Raw genomic sequence first — 20,157 nt, forward strand, 5'->3', positions numbered from 1 at the left:
TTTATTTATTTGAGAGAGTGAGAATGAGAGAGAGCACGAGAGGGAAGAGGGTCAGAGGGAGAGGCAGACTCCCCGCTGAGCAGGAAGCCCGATGCGGGACTCGATCCCGGGACTCCAGGATCATGACCTGAGCCGAAGGCAGTCGCTTAACCAACTGAGCCACCCAGGCGCCCTAAAATTTTTTTATTTATTTTAGAGAAAGATAGTGCAAACGGGGGGGAAGGGCAAACGGGGGGGGGGAGAGAGAGAGAGAGAGAGAGACAGAGAGAACTTCAAGCAGACCCCGCACTGAACATGGAACCCAGCGCAGGGCTCCATCTCCCGACCCAGAGATCACAACCTGAGCAGAGTCGCTGTCCCTGCAGGAGGAGGCCGGCTCAAGTCAGTCGCTTAACCTCCTGAGCCACCCAGGCGCCCTGATGTCTAACACAGAGCAATGCGACATAATGGGTATGACAATGTTTACCCAACAGAATACAGCTTCTTAGAAGCGCAGGAAAGTACAACTGATGAAGAGGGTGACCCTAACAAGCCCTGGGAAGCCAACAAAGTCATGCGGCTCACTTTGCCGCCATGTTGCCTTCCCGGCGGTGGGTCTGCAACCGGACCTGCAATATCTCCGGGGTGCATCTGCCTCCCTTCCGTCTGGAGAGGCGCTCGCCAGCAAACTCTGTGCAGTCATGGAAATGGGTACACCTGCACTGTTCGATATGCTAGCAAGCCCCCAGCCATAAGTGGCTACTGAGCACCTGCTCATGTGTGGCAAAGAGTAGATGCTCGATAAATATTTAAGTCGGTGACTACATCTTTACAGCAAGCCATCTGTGCAGGGATTATTCCTATTTCCCAGTTGGGACCCCTGAGGCCCAGAGAAGTGATAGGACTTGACAGGGTCACCTCGGTCATGACAAGCCCAGGATCTGGGCCCAGTTCCTCCAGCCCTCAAGCCTACGCCCTTAACCATTCCCCAAGGGGCTTCCCTGAGCCTCTTCCCCTGCTGTCACTCGAGGACCAAGAGACCGCCCCTCCGGCCCCTCTTGTGCAGGGAAGCACCAGCTCCCTGGCTCTCCAGGCTCGGCCCTACCCTTCCTGCTAGCCAGGTGCACTGTGAACACCTCTTCCCAGCAGCTGGGTGACCGAGCTCCTGAGACTACAAATACAGTAGAGACGAAGCTGCAAAAAGGAGACAGGAGTTGGGTGGTGAGAAGGTGCGGGGGCCCAGTGCTCGTGTGGGCGGGAAGGGGGAGGCAAGCGCTCGGTTCTCGGATTGGCCAAGGAAGAGGCAGGGACCTCTTCTATGCCTTTATTTATGAAATGCTTATTGAACGGATACAAAGCTAGTGTCTGTCTGTAGGTGGGGGTGGGGGGGAGTTAGTGTGCGCCCCACCCTGCCCTCCCCACCGTGGGGGCCGAAGCCGGGAGAGGCTTCATCCTTCCCTCCATCTTGGCAGTGATGGGCCTGAAGAGGCCGTGGGGTGGGAGGGGTTCAAGGGCAGGAGGAGGAAGGGAGCGATGGAAGGCCCAGGGCAGAGCCGGCCTCCTCCTGCAGGGACAGGCTTCCCCAGGCTTTCGGGAGGGCCAGCCGGAGGTCTGCTTCTCCAGAACAGTGGTTTCAGCCGGGCAGCAGGGAGATTTCTCCGGGACTCTCCCGCCTCCCCAGCCCGGGGTCGGGAGCGTCCTCTTCTGGCTGTTTCCCAAGGGACGGTCCGCTGCTGTGACTTCTCTAGTCCCCTTCAGGCCTGCCTGCCAGCCCTGGGTCTCAGAGGGCACTGCCCTCCGTCCTCGGGGCTGGGGCAGGGAGCCAGCCTCGGTGGAGCCCGGCAGCTGGTAAGCTGTCCCGGGCAGGAGCCGCCGCTATGTCCACACTTCAAGGGGCATCACGCCTTCCTTGCTCCCCAGGGGGGGCAGCAAAGACTCATCCTCCAGGAACTTGAGGGGAAAGTGGACCAGGTGGCCCTGGACCTGGGTGAGCTCAGACCTGGCCAGAGGTGGGCTGACCGTGGCCAGGGGCTCCACGGCCACGTACTCGCGGAGTGCTCGCAGGGAGTGCGTGGCATTGGATGGCAGGCAGCGGAAGATCTGTGGGCGGGGGGCACAGAAGCCAGCAAGGCTTGGAGAGACTCTGCCAACAGTCCAAAAGCCCAAGTGGGCTGCACGCCCCCAGTCCCCACACCACATCCCCCCAACACTGACCCCGAGCCGCTGAACCCCATGATATGCCCCCGACACCCTCTTCTCCCTTCTGAGAATGGCTCGGTGGTGGGGCTCTCTCCATCCTACCCCGAACAGGACAATCCATGGATTTCCACAGAGCCAGCCCCCCGTCGGTGCCCACCTGCTCATAGATGTTGGCATTGTTCTCAGCTGTGTCTTGCCACAGCTGGAAGAAGTCATCACACACAGGGTCTCGGAGATCCAGGTCTGGCCGGGCATCTGCCCCAAGAATCACACTACAGGACAAAAGGGTCCCCACGAGGTCAGATTAAGATCCTTGGAGAACCTGGGATGCCTGGGTGGCTCAGTCGGTTAAGCATCTGCCTTCAGCTCAGGTCATGATCCTGGGGTCCTGGGATCGAGCCCTGCATCGGGCTCCTTGCTCAGTGGGGAGTCTCCCTCTCCCTCTGCCTGCCACTCCCCCTGCTTGTGTTCTCTCTCAATCTGACAAATAAGTAAATTTAAAAATCTTAAAAAAAAAAAAAAAGATCCTTGGGGAGCTTGACCGCTAGAAAAGTTATGTTGTGCCAACCCAGGTGATTCAATATAAACACATTGTTAAGTAGTAAAAGAAGGGTAAACGAGCCCAACAGAGCTTTAATCTGTCTCTTCTTGGATCACTACTTTGAAAAACTACCAAATTATTTTTAGAATATTTGTTTCTCATTTTTTTGATAGCCCTACTTTGCTGGTACCCTAAACCAGACTGGGGACTCCACTACTACCAGTAAGCTCCACACCTGCCCAGAAGGCAGACCAGCCACCTCCCGACCTCCACCTCCCCCACAGCACCCCATCCCGGCTCTACCTGAAGCAATGCTTCCGCAAACTCAAGGCAAACCTGCCCGCCTGATAGTCCCTGCCATCCATGAGGGATGGCTCCATCTCTGTGTCCTCGATCAGCACGGCCAGCTCACTGTCCCGCTTCCCTAGCAAGCTGCGGTCATTGATGTTGGCGGAGCCTGGGACGGGTGCAGGACACGCTGTGTCTGCCTGAGCCCCGGGGGACCCTCTACCAGAGGACCGGCTGGTCTCCATCACCCCACCCCACCCTCCTCTCGCTGCCAGGGGTCCAGATGTGGGACTAACCAATGATGACTGTCCGGTCATCGGCGATGAGCATCTTGCTGTGGATATAGATCAGCTCTGAGACCGGGTGCCCGCCCAGCTCACCGTGGGTGCGAAGCCCACAGATGGATATATAGTCTCTCCACGCTGTCCCCACTGTGAGAAAGATGGGGGGGGTGAGGTGACCGGTGCCCTCACATGCAGATGGAGCCCTGTCCCAGCTACCTCCCCATTTCAAAAGGTCTAGAGCCTATTCTCCACACTTCTCCCTACAGTCGAAGGCTACCCGTGATCCCAGAGCAGTAACCCCAGAACCCGGCGAGAATGATAGGCTCCCCTGCCCAGGGGTCCAGGGCTTGAACCCCCCACCCCCAGCACTCACTGGCTGCTTTGAGGCGATGTAGGATCGAATATTCCCCACGGCACAGGGTCCTGAGGGAAAAGAATGGGTGAGAGAAGTGGAGGCTGGGGGAGGGGGTTGGGGGATGTCTGGAGAAAGGTGGACCTCAAAAGTCCAGCAGGAAAGGATCGGGACAGAGTCAGGACAGGGGCACCGGTGGATGGCCATGGGGGGGGTCACCTGTAGGTGAAGTGCAGAATGGCCTGGATGGAGTTCCCACCACCTGTAGTGATGTCACCCTCAAAACCGGGCAGCAGGGGCAAAAGCACGTAGACTCGGAAGCACTGCCCGCGTCTGGGGAAGGGGGCGGAGTCAGAAGCAGGGCCAGCCCCAAGCCCCGCCCCTCCAGAGGCTTAAATCACGCCCACAAACCCATCCTCTGGCCAGTCCACCTTACTTGTGGGCCTTCAGGATTCTGTCCACAATCTCATCGCCCACCTTGTTGAGAACGGTCCGCCCATCTGAGCAGCTAATGAAGAACTGATTCTGGGGCAGGGACCAAAGACAGGCATCAGCCGCCAGGCCGCTGCCCCCTACCCTCTGCCCTCCATTCTGGCGCCAGCGCCTCCCCGAGGCTCCCCGACCGGGGCCTGGGCTTGCACACCTCCCCAGGCCCAGCCTCACCAGCCCTGCAGGACTGACCCCACTGCTATTCTCAGTCCATCTCCGACGCCCCCTCCCTTCTCTGCCCCACCCCCACCCCCCGTCAGACCTCGATATACAGAAAGTGCCGGCTCTCCCTGATGGTGTGCAGGTAGGCATTGAGGATGGAATTCTCCAAAGTCCCTGCTGACCAGCGGTCCACAGAGCGCAAGACCTGGGGGGTGGGGGGTGGGACAGGGAATGTGAGGTGGCTCCTGACCTCAGGTGTGGGAGGCTCTCAGATCTGCGGGAGTAGGCTGAAGGGAGGGAGAGCTGAAGACAGGTTGAAACGGGGAGGCTCACCTGCACCGTGGCGCACTGCCCCCCTGGGAGCGTGAAGGGGAGCTGGTCTGCTGTGCTGCTGGATTTGGGCAGCAGGTAGGGGTACATGGGTACCTTGTACTTGGCCTTGGTCATCTGAGGTGGAGGGATCGCAGTCAGTGGGAGGTGGCTCCTCCCCACCTCCAGCCCCCCCAGGGCGGAGTGAGCACCTTGGTGAAGTTCCAGCGCTGGATGAAATGCCGAGCCAGGTCCCGGGCGGGGAGACCGTGCACGGCCACCCCAACATCCCGCCACGGCATCCGCGGTGTGGTCTCCCTGTCAATGAAATCTGGGGGTCCCGGGAGAATCAGGGGCGAGGTCAGGGATGGTCTCCTGGGGACACTTGGGGCAGGGAGACAAGGAGCCGAGCAGAGGGAAGGCCGCGTTATCCTTGACCCGGCTCATCCTGTTCACAGCCCCGACCCGGACGTCTGCCCCACTCCCCGCTCTTGGGGGCTTTGGAGGAGGGGACCCTCACCCTCAAAAGGCCGGTCCAGCTGCACCCAGTCCTTGGTGATAAGATTGCTGTAGTCTTTGCCCAGCCAGAAGAGTTGGTTTTGCGAGAGGTCTGGGCTTCCTGGAGTGTCGGAGCCCAGGGTGGGACGCTGTAGGGGAACACACCCAAGCCGGGGGCAAGGAGAGGTCACGGGGGGCCATACAAAGCCAGGGCCAAAGAGGAGAGAGGAGCACCGAAGGACTGCGAGACAGAGAGACACAGAGAGTAAGAGTGAGACGGAGAGGGTCGGACCTGGGCCCCCCCTTCGGCAGCACTCACTATCCTCGAGGAGCAGGGGGCGGGGGGGGGGGGGGGGCGGGCGTGGGGGCGGGGGAGGGACTCGGTCTACTCCGAAGCACCTTCCCGGGGCCCCAGAAAGAGAAACCCCGATGTGGGCAGCGCCTGGAACGACTGGAGGGGTTAGGGGGTGTGCGTCGAGGCTGTGTTTCGGGGAGCTCAGCAAGGCCTAGGGGATTACCTGTGGGGCCACTGGTCCAGAGGGGTCCCCGAGGTCAGTCAGGCGGTAGTGCAGGTCATCCCAGCGGCCGTAGGCGAGGTCCAGCCCCCCCAGGAAGGCCACTGCTTGGTCCACGACCAGGAGCTTCTCGTGATGGGCCCACAGGGTCACCTGGTCCGGGTGGCGCATGACCTGCAGCAGGTGTGGGGGATTCACGAGGGTGGGCTTCAGTGAGAGAAGACAGGAGGCACTGGGAGGGAGGCCCAGAAGATGGAAGGAGAAGGAATGGGGAAGCCTGGGGGGGAGGGGGAGGGCCGTGGTTGGTGTGGGGGTCTCTGACGCCCGAGTCACCTTTATGTTGGGGTGCAGCAGCATCAGAACTCTCTTGCTATAGCCACTGTTAATGCCCAAGGCCAACTCCACTTCCTTAAACAGTAGGATGGACACACGGACACCCTCCTCCTGGTGGTGAGGGTGGGGAGGGGTTCAGATCTCTCACGACAGCCCCTTTCTACCCTCCCAAACCCTGTCCCAGGCTCGGGGTTCCTGTGTGGACCTCCACTCAGCCTGGGGAGCCTCCGCGCTCACACCCTGCTGTGATGCTCGCACCCGACTCGGCCATGGGCAAACTGCCTGCTCACCTGCTCATCTATCCACAGAGCTCCTCACCTGCCTATTGGTATCTGCCCATCCGTGTTCCCGACCATTTACTCGCCCCGATATACCATCCATCATCCACCCCCCTCCTGCTGGCACCCCCTTCCGACTGCCTATCCTTCCATCTGTCCCCCTTCCCATCATCCATCCGTCCACTGGCCCCCACTCGCCATCATCCGTCTGTCCGTCCATTAACATCTACGGATACCCCCAACACGGCAGGTACGGTGCCTCGTACTGAAACTAGCCATATTCGTCCAGTGAGAAAGACAAGACACGTACACCCCCACGTAAGACAGCAAAGTGTGACGGGTGCTGGGAGAGCAGTCTATACCAGGTACAGGAGGGGCATGAAGAGGGAAGCCTGAGATTCCCGACCTTCTCCCACGCAGCGGTCCCTTCTAACCAACCTCCTCGCACAGGCCAGTCCCACACGCCTCCCCTCCAGCCTGACGGCTCTCACCGCCTTCTTCTTGAGCATAATGTCAAGTCTCCAGTCATCTGAATGGGCCGGACGCTTCAGGTAAATCTCAGGACTCAACCTGGCATTGGGGCAGGAGAGGTGAGAGGCAAGCTAAGCCCCAGCAACCAGCCGCTCCTCCCCGGCCCGGCCCCTCCCTCTGCTGGCCCGTAAGCTGATCCCCCCCGCAGGCCCTATCCTGCCCCTTCCTGTTTGAGCTTTTCCCTTACTCACCACCAATCTGTGATGAAAATCTCCTCTTGAGCTCGTAGGATGGCATCTGCCAGGGCAGCAAAGTAACCTGCCCCATTCACAAACCTGGGGAGGAGGCCAAGCCAAGGAGGTCAGGGGAGTTAGAAGCCAGAAAGCTCTGGAGAGTGAAGACCAGAGGACAGTCATGGATCAGAGGTGACAAGACAGCAGGGTCAAAGATCATAGCAGTCAGATGGTATTATCCCATGTATCAAAGTGGGACAAACTTGCCAGTGTAAGCTAAATAAAATTAAAAATCACAAAAGACACAGTAAACGAAAGATGACTAACGATTGGAAGGTTTAATACATCAAACGTAAAGAGTTCCAACAAATCAGTAAGAAAAAGACACATGAGCAAACTGAAAAGTGAGCAAAGAGTAAGAACTGACAGTTCACAGGGGAAATTAAAATGGTCATTCATAGGAAAAGATGTTCAATCTCACTAGTGAAGAAGGAAAGTGATATTAAGATGAAATAACGTGTTTAATCCACGAGGTTAGCAAAAATGAAGATCACTGGCAACTTTCAATATTAGCATGTGGGGAAGTGAGTATTCTCCTCGACTACGGGAATATACATTGGTTATAGCATTTTTAGAAGTCAGTTTGGCCTTATCTATCAGAATATCAAACACACATACTCTTTAATACCTTTAAATGCACAGTCGTTCTCTTTCTAGGAATGCATCCTATTAAACGCTTAGGCAAAGACTGTGTTCACTGCAGCATCATTTAAGATGAGAAAGAACCAGGGCACCTGGGTGGCTCAGTCGGTTAAGCGTCTGCCTTCAGCTCAGGTCATGATCCCGGGATCCTGGGATCAAGCCCCACGTCCGGCTCCCTGCTTAGTGGGGAGTCTGCTTCTCCCTCTCCCTCGGCCCCTCCCCTGTTCATGCTTGCTCTCTTTTGTGCTTTCTCAAATAAATAAATAAAATCTTTAAAAAAATATGCTTCCGTGTTGTTTGACTTTTTATTTCGTTTATGTATTTTTTTGAGATTTTTCTCTTTTGAAGCACTCTCTACACCCAACGTGGGGCTCGAACTCACGACCGTGAGATCAAGAGTCGCACACTCCCCCCACTGAGCTAGCCAGGCGCCCCTTGTTTGACTTTCTAATAGCTAATAGTCTAGTGTGATGATGAAGAGCGGGCTCTTGGCCCAGCCTGCCCGGATTTGAATCCCAGCTCCACGGTTTACAGGCTGTGTGACCTTGGGCAAGTTCCTCAACCTCTCCCTGCCTCAGTGTTCCCATCTGTAGAATGGAGACAACCGTACCTGCCTCACAGGGTTCGCGTGAGGACTTAATAACACACGTAAAACACTTCAGACAGTTCCCAGCGCACAGTAAGTACTCCGTAAGTATCAGCTGTTAGTTCTGGTGTTAAAAAATAAATGTCCACACAAACAATGAATTATGGAACACTACATCACAAACTGATGATGTAAGGTATGGTGATTAACATAACAATAAAAAACTTAAAGGAAAAAAATAAAATAAAATCGGATAGCAGCATCTTTCTGTTTAACCCCCCCCCAAAAAATAAATAAATAGGGGCGCCTGGGTGGCTCAGTTAAGCGGCTGCCTTCGGCTCAGGTCATGATCCCAGGGTCCTGGGATCGAGCCCCATGTCGGGCTCCCTGCTCGGTGGAGAGCCTGCTTTTCCCTCTCCCTCTGTCTGCCACTCTGCCTACTTATGCTCTCTATCTCTGTTAAATAAATAAATAAATAAATAATCTTTAAAATAATAAATGTCCACAGCATCTTCAAGAAAACAAGGCTTCCCTGACTCCCTCCTGCCTGTGATGAGGTTCAGCTGCCTCGGCTCAGTATGGGGAGCCCAGCCAGGCCCCGCCCCCCCTTCTCTGGCTGTTTCTCCCCCCTCCCCCACCGCAAGGGTCAGTTCTGGCGGTTCCCAAAGACGCCAGGCTACTTCCAGCTTCCGGGCACGGGGCCGTCCTGGTCCTCGAGGATGCTGTCTCCTGCAAGCGCATCCTGAGGTCCCCACACGTGGGGGTGAGCCCCGCCCCCGGGCTCCGTATCTACCTCCAGAATGGCAACTTGCCATTGCTTCGTGACTGTGTCACCTACTGGGCTGTCTTATTCCTCCTGCCACTGGGCCTGGCACACAGTAGGTGCTTAGAAAACGTTTACTGAATGAATGAATGAACCAGAGAGTTTTGAAGAGATCCTAAGGCACAGAGAGAGACAGCGTGGGAAAGGGCAGTTGAAAAGGTCACAGGAGGAGAGAGCGGTCAGGGTCAGAGGAGATTAGCAAGTGCGGGGGTCAGAGAGGTCAGAGGGAATTAGGTATCAGTGTGGTTAGAGGTCAGATGGCCAAGGAGACCAGAGAAGCCAAAGGGGTGGGTACTGAAGTCAAGAAGGGGTCCGAGGACATAGAAGCGGATCGAGGACTCAGAAAACACCAGGCGGGTCCCGAAGCCCCCGGACTGGCTCCGAAGGGACGTCAGTGTCTCACCACCGGGCCAGGGTCCCGGGCCGGGGCGGGGCATAGCTGTCATGCTGGTGTAGCTGTATGAAGTCTCTGCCTGGGCCCTGGGCCAGCTCGGTGATCTCCTGGCCCCACCACCGCGCCTGCCGGTAGCTGCCGCACTTGAGAATCAGGGACCTGAGCGGGAAGAACGAGGGGGACACCTCAGCCCTCCCCCTTCACGCCCCTGGCCTTGCCCAGACACCTCCCCTCTCCGGTTGTCCCCTCTTTTCCACTTCCTGCCTTAGTCCCTCATTCCTGACTCCCCCTCCCCCCCCCCCCCCGGGGCGGGGCAGGGCACAGTTGGGTCACAGTTGGGTCACAGTTGGGTCGCTGGTGCTGAAATTTGCACCAGGCTCTCACGTTTGGTGGATGAATGAATGAATGGATGAATCAATGGATGAAGGAGTGGAGTGCCTTTTCTTTTCTATCAGGAGTCGCTGTCTGAGGCTTCTACTCCCCCCCCCCCCCAACACCCCCTGCCCAGGCCCAGGTGCTAGGAGCACTCGCAGGCATGTGCCAGACCAGTTCCCTGGTTCCAAATCAAGGCCAGCTCCAGGGGCTGGAAATCCTTCCTTTCCTTCCCCTCGGTGTCCGGTGTCTGGTGTCCGTCCACACCAGGAGGCCTTACCGGTGGGAGGTGTCGATCCTGACCCCGTAGCGCGCCTCTGTGCTCCTTTTCCCCACCTGCACCTCGAAGCCAGGGTCAAAGAGCTGAACAAAGGAGATGGTGCCCGTCTCCAAGCACATGTACAGCAGGAAGGAGTCCTTCACCACCAGCCACCTGGAGCGGAAGGGCTCCGTCCGTTCCTCCCGGCCCTTGGGATCTCCTTCCTCACCCCTGCCCCCCGCCCCACGGCTCAGGGGCTCTGCTCTGGGACCCACCTCTTGGACCAGCGGTAACAAACTTGGTCTCGGCCACAGCACGTGAGGCCAGGAACTCTGTGGCCCCCGGAGCGCTTCCGGATCACTCCTTCCCTGTGGGGAAAATCAAGAGGAGATGCCCCGAAAGGAATCCCGAGCCCCCCACCGGCCCCCCCACCTGCCCACTCCCTGCAAGTCTTTCCCTATCCTCCTTTGCAGGGAGAGATCCACAGGTTTGCGGCCACTGGGTGACAGGGTGCCGGACACTCACAGTCCTTTGGAGCCAAGGTCTGGGATAAAGGACAGCCGACTGACTTCCAGGAATTCTGTCTGCATAGGAAGACGACGGCTCAGAGGAGAGACTCTGGCTTTCAGCGGACCGGGGCCTCTGCCGCCCGGGGTCTGCTGAGACTGCTCCACCTAAAACAGCACAAGCATCCAGCCCCTGGGGCCTTACCATGGCGTGGTAGTTGCGGTAGAAAGACATGGTCAGGAGGCGGTTGAGGTAATTCTCCAGGTACTTCTGAAGCAGGAGTGAGAGACAAAGGCAGATGGGACCAGAGCCATTTTGCACAGCACATGCCTTCCCGGCAGACCTGGGGTCTGGTCGCACCTGTTTGCTGGACGCATGTCTGGTGGAGCCCTCGGGACCCACTCGGGGCAGAGAGGGTATCTCTCGGTTGGTGGCCTCCTGGGCTGGAGGGTGGGCCACACCAAAGCTGTGGACGAGATGGGGGAGGGGGGGTCACGGAAGAGCCTGGATTCCTGCAGCACTAGAGATGGGATCCTGGGGGAGGCCTGGAGGCTGGCAGAGGGCCCCCGATCCTCAGAACAGAGACAAGAAAAGGAGGGAGGCTGCCAAGGGCATTTTGGGCATCCAGCCAGGCTGAGCTATTGGCACCGAACCACGGACAGGGAGAGCTGGGATGGGAAGGTTTCCTGGTAACGGGGGTCAGGGGAGGGGGTGCGGCAGCCAGAGCTGGGGCAGGAAAGTAGCTGGGACAGGAGAAGATGTGGGCTGGGGGGGAAGGCAACAGGCAGAAAGCAGTGATGGGGGCTGGGGCAGGGGAAGCCCGAGCTGCCTGCCCCAGGGTGGCAGCGCCTGCCCTTCACAGGAAGCAGATGGGTCCCCTTACCGCGCCAGAGGGAGCAGGCTCATCAAGACTTTGTGTCTCAGGAGGTCCCGATGCAGCTCCTGGAAATGACGGAACTTCTTCTTGGTCGTCCAGGTAAAGGCGCCATGCGTCAAGCGGACAGAATACAGGGTGCAGGTCCCCACCTGGGGGTGGGAGGCACTGAGTGGTGGTCCACTCGCTGGCTCGCAGCCCTCCCTTTGCCCAGCTCCCTGGCACCCGCCCAGCCACCTTAGATCCACTGGTGTATCTTTCAGTGCCCACCACTTGGGCCGTGACGGGGACCCCAGGGGCGAACAGCAAGGGGTGCATTTTCAGAGGCTGCAGGTCGTAGATGGCCAGAAAGGGGTGCATCCGGTCAGCTAGGAGGAGAGAAAGTGTTAGAGTGTGGACCCTGGGAGCTCTCTGCCGCCCTCCTGCCGCCTCCCTGCGTACCTGGGTCCTCTCCCTCCCTCAGAGTGTCCAACTCATCGGGCTCCATATGCAACTGGCTGGAGTCCAGGTCGCCCCCAGAGGGGAAGAGGCTCGAGGGGGTCTCCGCCATCCTAGGAGCATGGGGAGGCCTCAGGGAGGTGCTCGGCCCTGCAGCAACCCCCCCCCCCCACCACGCTCCTCCACCTCCCACGGGAGCCCCTCTTCCCCGTCAGTCTGCAACGCCCCGCGGACCCGCCTCTGACCTCCATCCGGTACCCGGGTCCCGCATCCAGAATCCCTCAGCCCCGCCTCCCGGCCCGGACCCGGCGCGCCCAGGAACTCCCGCCAGGCCCGCTTGGGCCCCGAACCTGGGCCCCAGGCCCGGCCGGCGGCGAGAGGGGGTCCCGCGGGAATGAGGAAGTCTGCGCGCCCCGCCGGGGAGGGAAACCCCGAAATCTCGGCGTGCAGCTGAGTCCGCAGCCCCGCCGGCCCCGAGCGCCACCCTCGCCTCCCCCCCCCCGGGTGCGGGCCCTCCGCGGCGCCCCTCCTCGGCCCCTCACCCGCAGCCCGAGCCGGCGCCCGCGCGGGTCCGCCAGCCGAGGGAGCGGCGCAGCCAGCCGGGCCCACACCCGGGCGGCCGGGGCGGGGCGGGGCGGGCGCTCACGGCCGGCCCCCGGGGGGCGGGCCGCCCGGCCGCACCTCCGCGCCCGCCCCGTCGGCCCCGGCCCGCCCCCGCCGCCCCGGGCCCGCCCCGCCGCCTGCGCGCCCCGCGCCGTCGGTCCGAGCGTACGCGCCGTCCCCCCCCCCCCCGCCCCGCCGCGGGGCCGCGGCCGGCCCCCTCCCGCAGCCGGCGGAGACGGGCAAGGCCTGCGGAGGGGAGGGTGGCCCCAGGCTCGGGAGTGTGCACCGGCCTGCGAGCTTGCTCTTGTGCACGCTCTCCCGCGCACTGGCCCCGGGCCGGACTCTGAGCGAACCGCCGTGAGCGAGCTCCCCGCTCCCCGGGGACTGACAGTCCAGGGGGGAGCCTGGAACCTCTTAGGTTGTAAGAGGCAAAATATGCCCTCTTTTTTAAATGCAGATTTCCTTATCTCTCCTTTTGAGGGACATCTGGGTTGTTTATAGCCTGTTGCGATAGGGCTTCCATAAACATTCCTGCCTAAGTCCTTGTGTGCATATGCGTTTTCCTTGCTCCTGGGTAAATAGCTAGGAGTGGAGTTGCTGGGTCGTGTAGGAAGTGTATTTTAACTTTACAAGAAACTGCTAAACTGGTTTCCAAAATGGGAGTTCCGTTTTGCATCGCCCAAATCGAGGGATGTTAGTTCCAGTTGTCCCACAGCATGGCCAGCATTTGACGCTGTCCATCTTTTCAGGGTTAGCCATTCTAATGAGCGTAAAGTAGTAAATCACTGCAGTTTTATCTGCATTTCTCTGATGCTTCATGATGTTGACCATGTTTCATGTGCTTATTGGCCATTTGTATATCTTTTGCAAAGTGTCTGTTCTGGTCTGTTGCTAATTAAAAAAAAACATGTCTTATCATTGAATTACGAGTTTTTAATATAATTTGTATTTTTACTTGATTTTCTAATTTTTTTAGGTGGGCTCCACACCCAAGGGGGCTTGAACTCAGGATCCTGAGATCAAGAGTGGCAGGCTCTACCAACTGAGCCAGCCAGGCACCCCTATATTTAGGATGCAAATCCTTTATCAGATACATGTATCACAAACACTTTCTCACTGAACGGGGCATGTGTGTTTAAAATAATGGCGCTTTGGGGTGGCTCCGTCGGTTAAGCGTCTGAGGGTCCTGGGATCAAGTCTCGCATCGGGCTCCTTGCTCCCCAGGAAGTCTGCTTCTCCCTCTCCCTCTGCTGCTCATGCTCTCTCTCTGTCAAATAAATAAAATCTTTTTAAAAAGATAATAATAGGGCGCCTGGGTGGCTCAGATGGTTAAGCGTCTGCCTTCAGCTCAGGTCATGATCCCGGGGCCCTGGGATCGAGCCCCGCATCGGGCTCCCTGCTCGCCGGGAAGCCTGCTTCTCCCTCTCCCACTCCCCCTGCTTGTGCTCACTCTCTCACTGTGTCTCTCTCTGTCAAATAAATAAATAAAATCTTTAAAAAAAAAGATAATAAAAAATAAAATAATGGTGCATTTTAAAGAGAAGTTTTTGATTTTGATTAATTTGTGGAATGTACTGTTACTCAGCAATCACAGCAAACAAAGTGTAAAATGGTGCAGCCACCTGGGAAGACAGTTCCTCAAAATGTTAAGCGTTGAGTATATAATCAAAACAGCATGGCACTTGCACAAAAATAGACATATAGATCAATGGAACAGGATAGAGAGCCCAGAAATAAACCCACACCTGTACGGTCGATTAATTCACGACAAAGGAGGCAAGAATATCCAGTGGGAAAAAGACGGTCTCTTTGATAAATGGTGCTGGAAAAACTGGACAGCTCCGTGCAAAGAAAGAAGGAAACTGGACCACTTTCTCACACCAAGCACAAAAATAAACTCCAACTGGATGAAGGACCTAAATGTGAGGCCTGATGTCAGAGACCTCACTGCCTAAGAAAGCACAGACGGTAGGGTCCCTGACATCAGCTGTAGCAACTTCTTTCTAGATGCGTCTCCCGAGGCAAGGGAAAAAAAAGCAAAAATAAACTAATGGGACTTCCTCAAAATAAGAAGCTTCTGCACAGTGAAGGAAACAACAAAACTAAAAGACAACCTACTAAATAGGAGAATATATTTGCAAAAGACAGATCCAGTAAAGGGTTAGTATCCAAAATCTATAAAGAACTTCTATGGGGTGTGTGGGTGGCTCAGTTGGTTAAGTGTCTGAGTCTTCATTTCAGCTCAGGTCTTGCTCTTGGGGTCGTGAGTTCAAGCCCTGTGTTGGGCTCCATGCTGGGCGTGGATCCTGCTTAAAAAAAAAAAACAAAAACAAATGAACAAACAAAAAAACCTTATACAACTCAACACCAAAAAACACAATCTGATTTAAACATGGGCAGAGGACCCGAATAGACATTTTCCTAAAGAACATGTACAAATGGCCAAGAGACACATGAAAAGATGCTCAACATCACTCACCATCACGGGAATGTAAATAAAAACCACAGTGAGATACCTCATACCTGTCAGAACGGCTAATATAAAAAAGATAAGAAATAACAAGCATTGGGTGCCTGGGTGGCTCAGTTGGTTAAGCAACTGCCTTGGGTTCAGGTCATGATCCCAGGGTCCTGGGATTGAGTCCCACATTAGGCTCCCTGCTCAGCAGGGAGTCTGCTTCTCCCTCTGACCCTCTCCCCTCTCATGCTCTCTCTTACTCTCGCAAATAAATAAATACAATCTTTTAAAAAAATAACAAGTATTGGTGAGGATGTGGAGGAAAAGGAACTCTCGTGCACTGTTGGTGGGAATGTAAATTGGTGCGGCTACTATGGAAAACAGTATGGAGGTTCCTCAAAAAACTGAAAGCAGAGCTATGCCACATGATCCAGTAACTTCACTACTGGGTATTTACCCATAGAAAATGAAAACACTGGGCGCCTGCGTGGCTCAGTCGGTTAAGCGACTGCCTTCGGCTCAGGTCATGATCCTGGAGTCCCGGGATCGAGTCCCGCATCGGGCTCCCTGCTCAGCAGGGGGTCTGCTTCTCCCTCTGACCTTCCTCTCTCTCATGCTCTCTACCATTCTGTCTCTCTCTCTCAATAAATAAATAAAATCTTTAAAAAAAAAAAAAATGAAAACACTAATTTGAAGATATATGTACCCCTATGTTTATAGCAGTGTTATTTACAAGCATTTGTCCATTGATTGATGAATGGGTAAAGAAGATGTGGTACACACACACACACACACAAACACACACACACACACAGAGGAATATTAACCATAAAAAAGAATGAGATCTTGCCACTTGCAACAACATGGATGGATCTGGAGGTTATAATGCTCAATGAAATAAGTTCGTAGTGGTATTCAAATAGCCAAACCGGAGAAACAGCCCAGTGTCCATCAGCTAATGAATGGAGGGGCGCCTGGGTGGCTCAGTTGGTTGGGTGACTGCCTTCGGCTCAGGTCATGATCCTGGAGTCCCGGGATCAAGTCCCGCATCGGGCTCCCTGCTCAGCGGGGAGTCTGCTTCTCCCTCTGACCCTCCCCCCTCTCATGTGCTCTCTCTCTCTCTCTCATTGTCTCTCAAATAAATAAATAAAATCTTTAAACAACAAAAATAAATAAAATCTTAAAAAAAAAAAAGAACTAATGAATGGATACCCAAAATGTGGTGTAGCACAGCGGAATACTACTCAGCTGTAAAAAGGAATAAAGTACGAACATGGGCTACAACAGGGACGAACCTTGAAAACAGGATGCTCAGTGAAAGAAGTCAGACAGAAAGGACCACATAGTGTAGGAGTTCATTCATACGACATCCATAGAAACAGAAGGTAGGTTAGTGGTGGCCCCCAGCCGGGGAGGAAGGGAATAGGCGGGCGACAGGCAAGGGGCGCGGGGTCTCTTGAGGGTGATGGAAAGCTCTTAAAGGGTGAATTTTACGGTATGTCATTTATATCAATAAAACGGTCATTACAAAAAAACACAAGGAAACTGCAAATACACACAACCTGGGTGAATTTCAAAACCGTTATGCCGGCAGAAACCGGACAGACGCAAGAAAGTTAACACTGTACGATTCATTCATATAAAGTTCTGAAACCGGCAGAGCTGATCTCTACGGATTGAACCGAGATCAGTGGGCGCCTGTGGCTGGGGGAGGGGACAGGTTGACAGCAAAGCACGTTAAGGGGAGTTGGTGATGGAAACGTCCAGTATCTTTTTTTTTTTAAAGATTTCATTTATTTATTTGAGAGAGAGAGAGAATGAGAGATAGGAAGCATGAGAGGGAAGAGGGTCAGAGGGAGAAGCAGACTCCCTGCTGAGCAGGGAGCCCGATGCGGGACTCGATCCCGGGACTCCAGGATCATGACCTGAGCTGAAGGCAGTCGCTTAACCAACTGAGCCACCCAGGCGCCCGGAAACGTCCGGTACCTTGACTGGGGTGGTTTATTCCCTGGGTGTATACACTTGTTAAGATTCCTAGAACTGTACGCAGATGTGTGTATTCGCGTGCATGGAGATTTGTGCTTCCATCAAGTTGTTTTAGAAATATGAAACAGATTTCTTTTTTTTTTTTAAGATTTTATTTATTTATTTGACAGAGAGAGAGACAGGGAGAGCAGGAACACAAGCAGGGGGAGTGGGAGAGGGAGAAGCAGGCTTCCCGCGGAGCAGGGAGCCCGATGCGGGGCTCGATCCCAGGACCCTGGGACCATGACCTGAGCCGAAGGCAGACGCTTAACCACTGAGCCCCCCAGGCGCCGCATGAAACAGATTTCTAAGTCAGACAGTAGAGGACACCCTCAGGGAAGGGTGGGGTCACATTCGCACAGCCCTCCCGGGCTGGGGGCGGTCAGGGTCCTTGCCGCGGGCGCTCCAGCCCCCCCAGGCCTGGCTGAGGGCATTGGTGCCTGAAGGTCACCCCATGGGGTTCAGAGGGGACGGGGTCAGCCTGGCAGGGGTAAGAAGTTCCAGCTCTAACTGCCTGCGTGACCTTGGGCAAGTTGCCGAAGGATCTCCGTGTCTCCAGCTCCTCAGCTGTGGAAGCAGGACGGTAATAACGCGCCTCTCCAAGGATCGTGGGCAAGATGAAAGAAGGTAACGTGTACAAGTCCCCTGAATCTGCCTGGGACAGCCTCGTGAATCCACGACAGCCATCTTCCGAGAAGGGTACAAGAGCTACCGGGCTGTTCAGCGAGAACCGAACGTCTCCCCGCCCTGCACAATGTCTCCTTCTACAAAAATAGACCGTTCTCTAAACTCGTACGTCTTGGGCATTCTGGATTCTCATTCCAGAATACACATGAACCCCCAGCAGTGTCCAGGCTGGGACTGAGTCGTCGGCCTTTGCCGCGATGCGTCCGTGTGTGCCAGCCCCTTGGCGTCGGCCTCTGCCATCCACCCTCCCAGCATCCTCCTGCTTCTCCCTGCCGGCCAGAGAGCGCCCCAGCTGAAGGGGGGCACAGAAGGAGAGGTGTTTGGATGGGGCGCCCGTCCACCTTTTTCCTCCTCCCTCTCCTCCTTCCACCCCCTGGCGCCTGTAATCACCAGGCGGTCTGAGGCTAAGTGGTAGTTGGGCCCGCAGTGGGGGGGCTTGGAAGCCACACCCCTCCTCCTGGGGCCCTCCTGGCCGTTCCCAGCATCCCGGTCGCCTCCACTGTCGAGATGGGTCTCAAGGGGGCATGGTGTTTCCCATGGTGTGGGTGCCGGAGACAGCGGGGGACCGCGAGAGGAGCAGGTACGGGGCGGGGGGTAGACCGAGGAAAACGGGTGGGCACGCTCACTCTGGGGAGAAAGGTAAAGGTTCAAAGCAGTGAAGGGAAAGGAATCATTTGTTTCCCTGGGTGGGAGGTGGACTTCTCCATAGGACTGGCCGAGGCAAAAGGAGGAAGCGAAGCCCCCTGGTAAAAAAAAAATTGTTAACACCTTCCAGTGACAGCAGAGCATCCCGGCGAGCACGGGGGCCCTTGCGCGCGGGTGAGGCCCGGTGACCACGTGTAGGTCGCAGGCCAGTGAAAGCAGCCCTGCTCTCTCTCTGCGGCCCCTCTCCCTGCCCCAGGGCCCTCCCTGGCCTCTTGCCTCCTCGCTGCAGGGAAGGAAGGAGAACGCTGGCCCACAACAGCCTTCTCCCTCCTCCAATCTCCCTTGCAGGCCTGGATCCCGCCGTCCCTCCAGATCCAAATCCCAGCCCGGCCCCCATCGTGGCCGAGGGAGGGGTACCGTCCTTGGGGTCTGGCGCCTACTTCAGCCGGAAAGCCCGACTCTCCTTCCGCCACCAGCTGCACGACCTCGCATCCGCCAACGACTCCACCATTTGACGTCCGCCAACGACTCCACCATGTGACGGGGACGACCAGGGGCTGAACTTCCAGGAAGCTTGGCAACCTTCCCTCCCCAGTCTTCTCTGTGATCCATCTGGACCCCGTCCCTCATGACCTTGTTGTCAAATACACTCAGAGTTGCCCAGTGTTGTGTGCATGTGTGCATGTTGGGGCGGGGGGGCGGTGCGGGGAGGAGGTGGTGGTTAGGGGCCGGGGCCTGGGGCCTGGGGCCGAGGTGGGAAGGGAGGCACGTAGGGGAGGGGGCGCGGGGCTGGTGAGTATGACGCAGCCGATCTCACGGGGAGCCCAGGTGGGGCCTGCAGAAGCGGGTGTGGGGTGTGCCGAGGTCAAGCTCAGAGTGGAGGGCGGTGAGCTGTTGGCGGCTGGAGGCCGGGCAGGACTGGGGGTGAGGCGAGGGAGCACATTCGTTACTCCCTGGCGGGCAGTGAGGACACATCGGTGGACCAAGCCGAGCGCCTGCCCTTCTCACAGACAGTAAGTAAACACACGAGCCAGGAGAGAGCGCGGTGAACGCTGCTCCGGAGCAAATTACACGGTACTGCGAGAGCCGGATGGAGGGGGCGCTTCTGGAACCCCAAGGTAGTCAGGGAGGAGCTGCTGATAAGGTGGCATTTGAGCTGAGACCCGAGTGGTAAGGAGCCAAGTGAAAATTGGGAACCCCCGTGTCGTGTGGATTCGCTGTTTCCGACAGATGTTGACAGTGGGGGAGGCAGAGCCGCGTGTGAGGGCCGGCGGGGCGGCCAGGAAACCTCCGCTCCGTTCTGTCGTGAACCTAAAACCGCTCTAAAAAAGTTTATTTTATGGGGCGCCTGGCTGGCTCCGTCGGTACAGCACGTGACTCCTGATCTCGGGGCCGTGAGTTCAAGCTCCACATTGGGTGGAGAGATGCCTTAAAAAAAAAAAAAAAAAAAAAAAAAGTTTATTTAAAAAAAAAATCAGGGAGGCTGAGTCCTGAGCAGGAAAAACAGGAAGTGTGAGTGCGAAACCCCTGAGGTCCTAGGGAAGAGGAAAAAAGCCAGTGACGAGAGTGTCACCGTTGGGGGGGCCTGTTGGGGCAGCTGGGCCACGGTGAGGAGCTAAAATATTATCCCAGACGGGCTGGTGAGCCATCGAGGAAGGTCAAGCAGGGGACAACACGCTCTCACTTACACGGAAAGACCATTCCGGTCGCTCTGTGGAAAAGGTTGCAGGAGGGCACCGGGCCACTGCCATCCGGCGGGCAAGTCATGATGGGCGTGCACCGAGCACAGTGCAGTTGTCGAATCCCTGTGTCATACCCCTGAAATTAATGTCACACCGCTGACGGAAACGGCA

The 20,157-nt window shown here is 56.5% G+C and overlaps 1 protein-coding gene and 1 long non-coding RNA gene across 4 annotated transcripts; one reads left to right on the plus strand and one right to left on the minus strand.

The window, feature by feature from the left end:
* Positions 1-1,267: 1,267 nt before the first annotated feature.
* Positions 1,268-12,549, minus strand: PLD2 (phospholipase D2). 3 transcript variants are annotated; one of them, XM_027568062.2, is made up of 25 exons: positions 12,429-12,549; positions 11,890-11,999; positions 11,686-11,816; positions 11,458-11,600; positions 10,935-11,040; positions 10,779-10,844; positions 10,593-10,651; positions 10,343-10,435; positions 10,089-10,241; positions 9,446-9,595; positions 6,950-7,033; positions 6,719-6,797; positions 5,950-6,060; positions 5,620-5,790; positions 5,124-5,250; positions 4,816-4,934; positions 4,628-4,741; positions 4,395-4,499; positions 4,080-4,168; positions 3,863-3,976; positions 3,665-3,714; positions 3,304-3,438; positions 3,023-3,176; positions 2,336-2,450; positions 1,268-2,079 (listed from the first exon to the last, which is right to left on the minus strand). In XM_027568062.2, the coding sequence occupies exons 2-25, from the start codon at positions 11,996-11,998 to the stop codon at positions 1,855-1,857; spliced, it is 2,802 nt and encodes a 933-aa protein (XP_027423863.1). In that variant the 5' UTR covers position 11,999; positions 12,429-12,549; the 3' UTR covers positions 1,268-1,854. The 3 variants fall into 3 exon arrangements, with proteins under 3 accessions (XP_027423863.1, XP_027423862.1, XP_027423864.1); XM_027568061.2 differs by lacking the exon at positions 12,429-12,549 and adding an exon at positions 12,132-12,306; XM_027568063.2 differs by lacking the exons at positions 3,863-3,976; positions 12,429-12,549 and adding an exon at positions 12,132-12,308.
* LOC113908096 lies at positions 11,288-18,967 on the plus strand. The gene is made up of 2 exons (XR_003515356.1): positions 11,288-11,550; positions 18,653-18,967. It is a non-coding gene; the product is annotated as an uncharacterized LOC113908096 (long non-coding RNA).
* Positions 18,968-20,157: the final 1,190 nt, after the last annotated feature.

The sequence above is a fragment of the Zalophus californianus genome, chromosome 16 (genome assembly GCF_009762305.2).
Source record: "Zalophus californianus isolate mZalCal1 chromosome 16, mZalCal1.pri.v2, whole genome shotgun sequence".
NCBI classification, from domain to species: Eukaryota; Metazoa; Chordata; class Mammalia; order Carnivora; family Otariidae; genus Zalophus; species Zalophus californianus.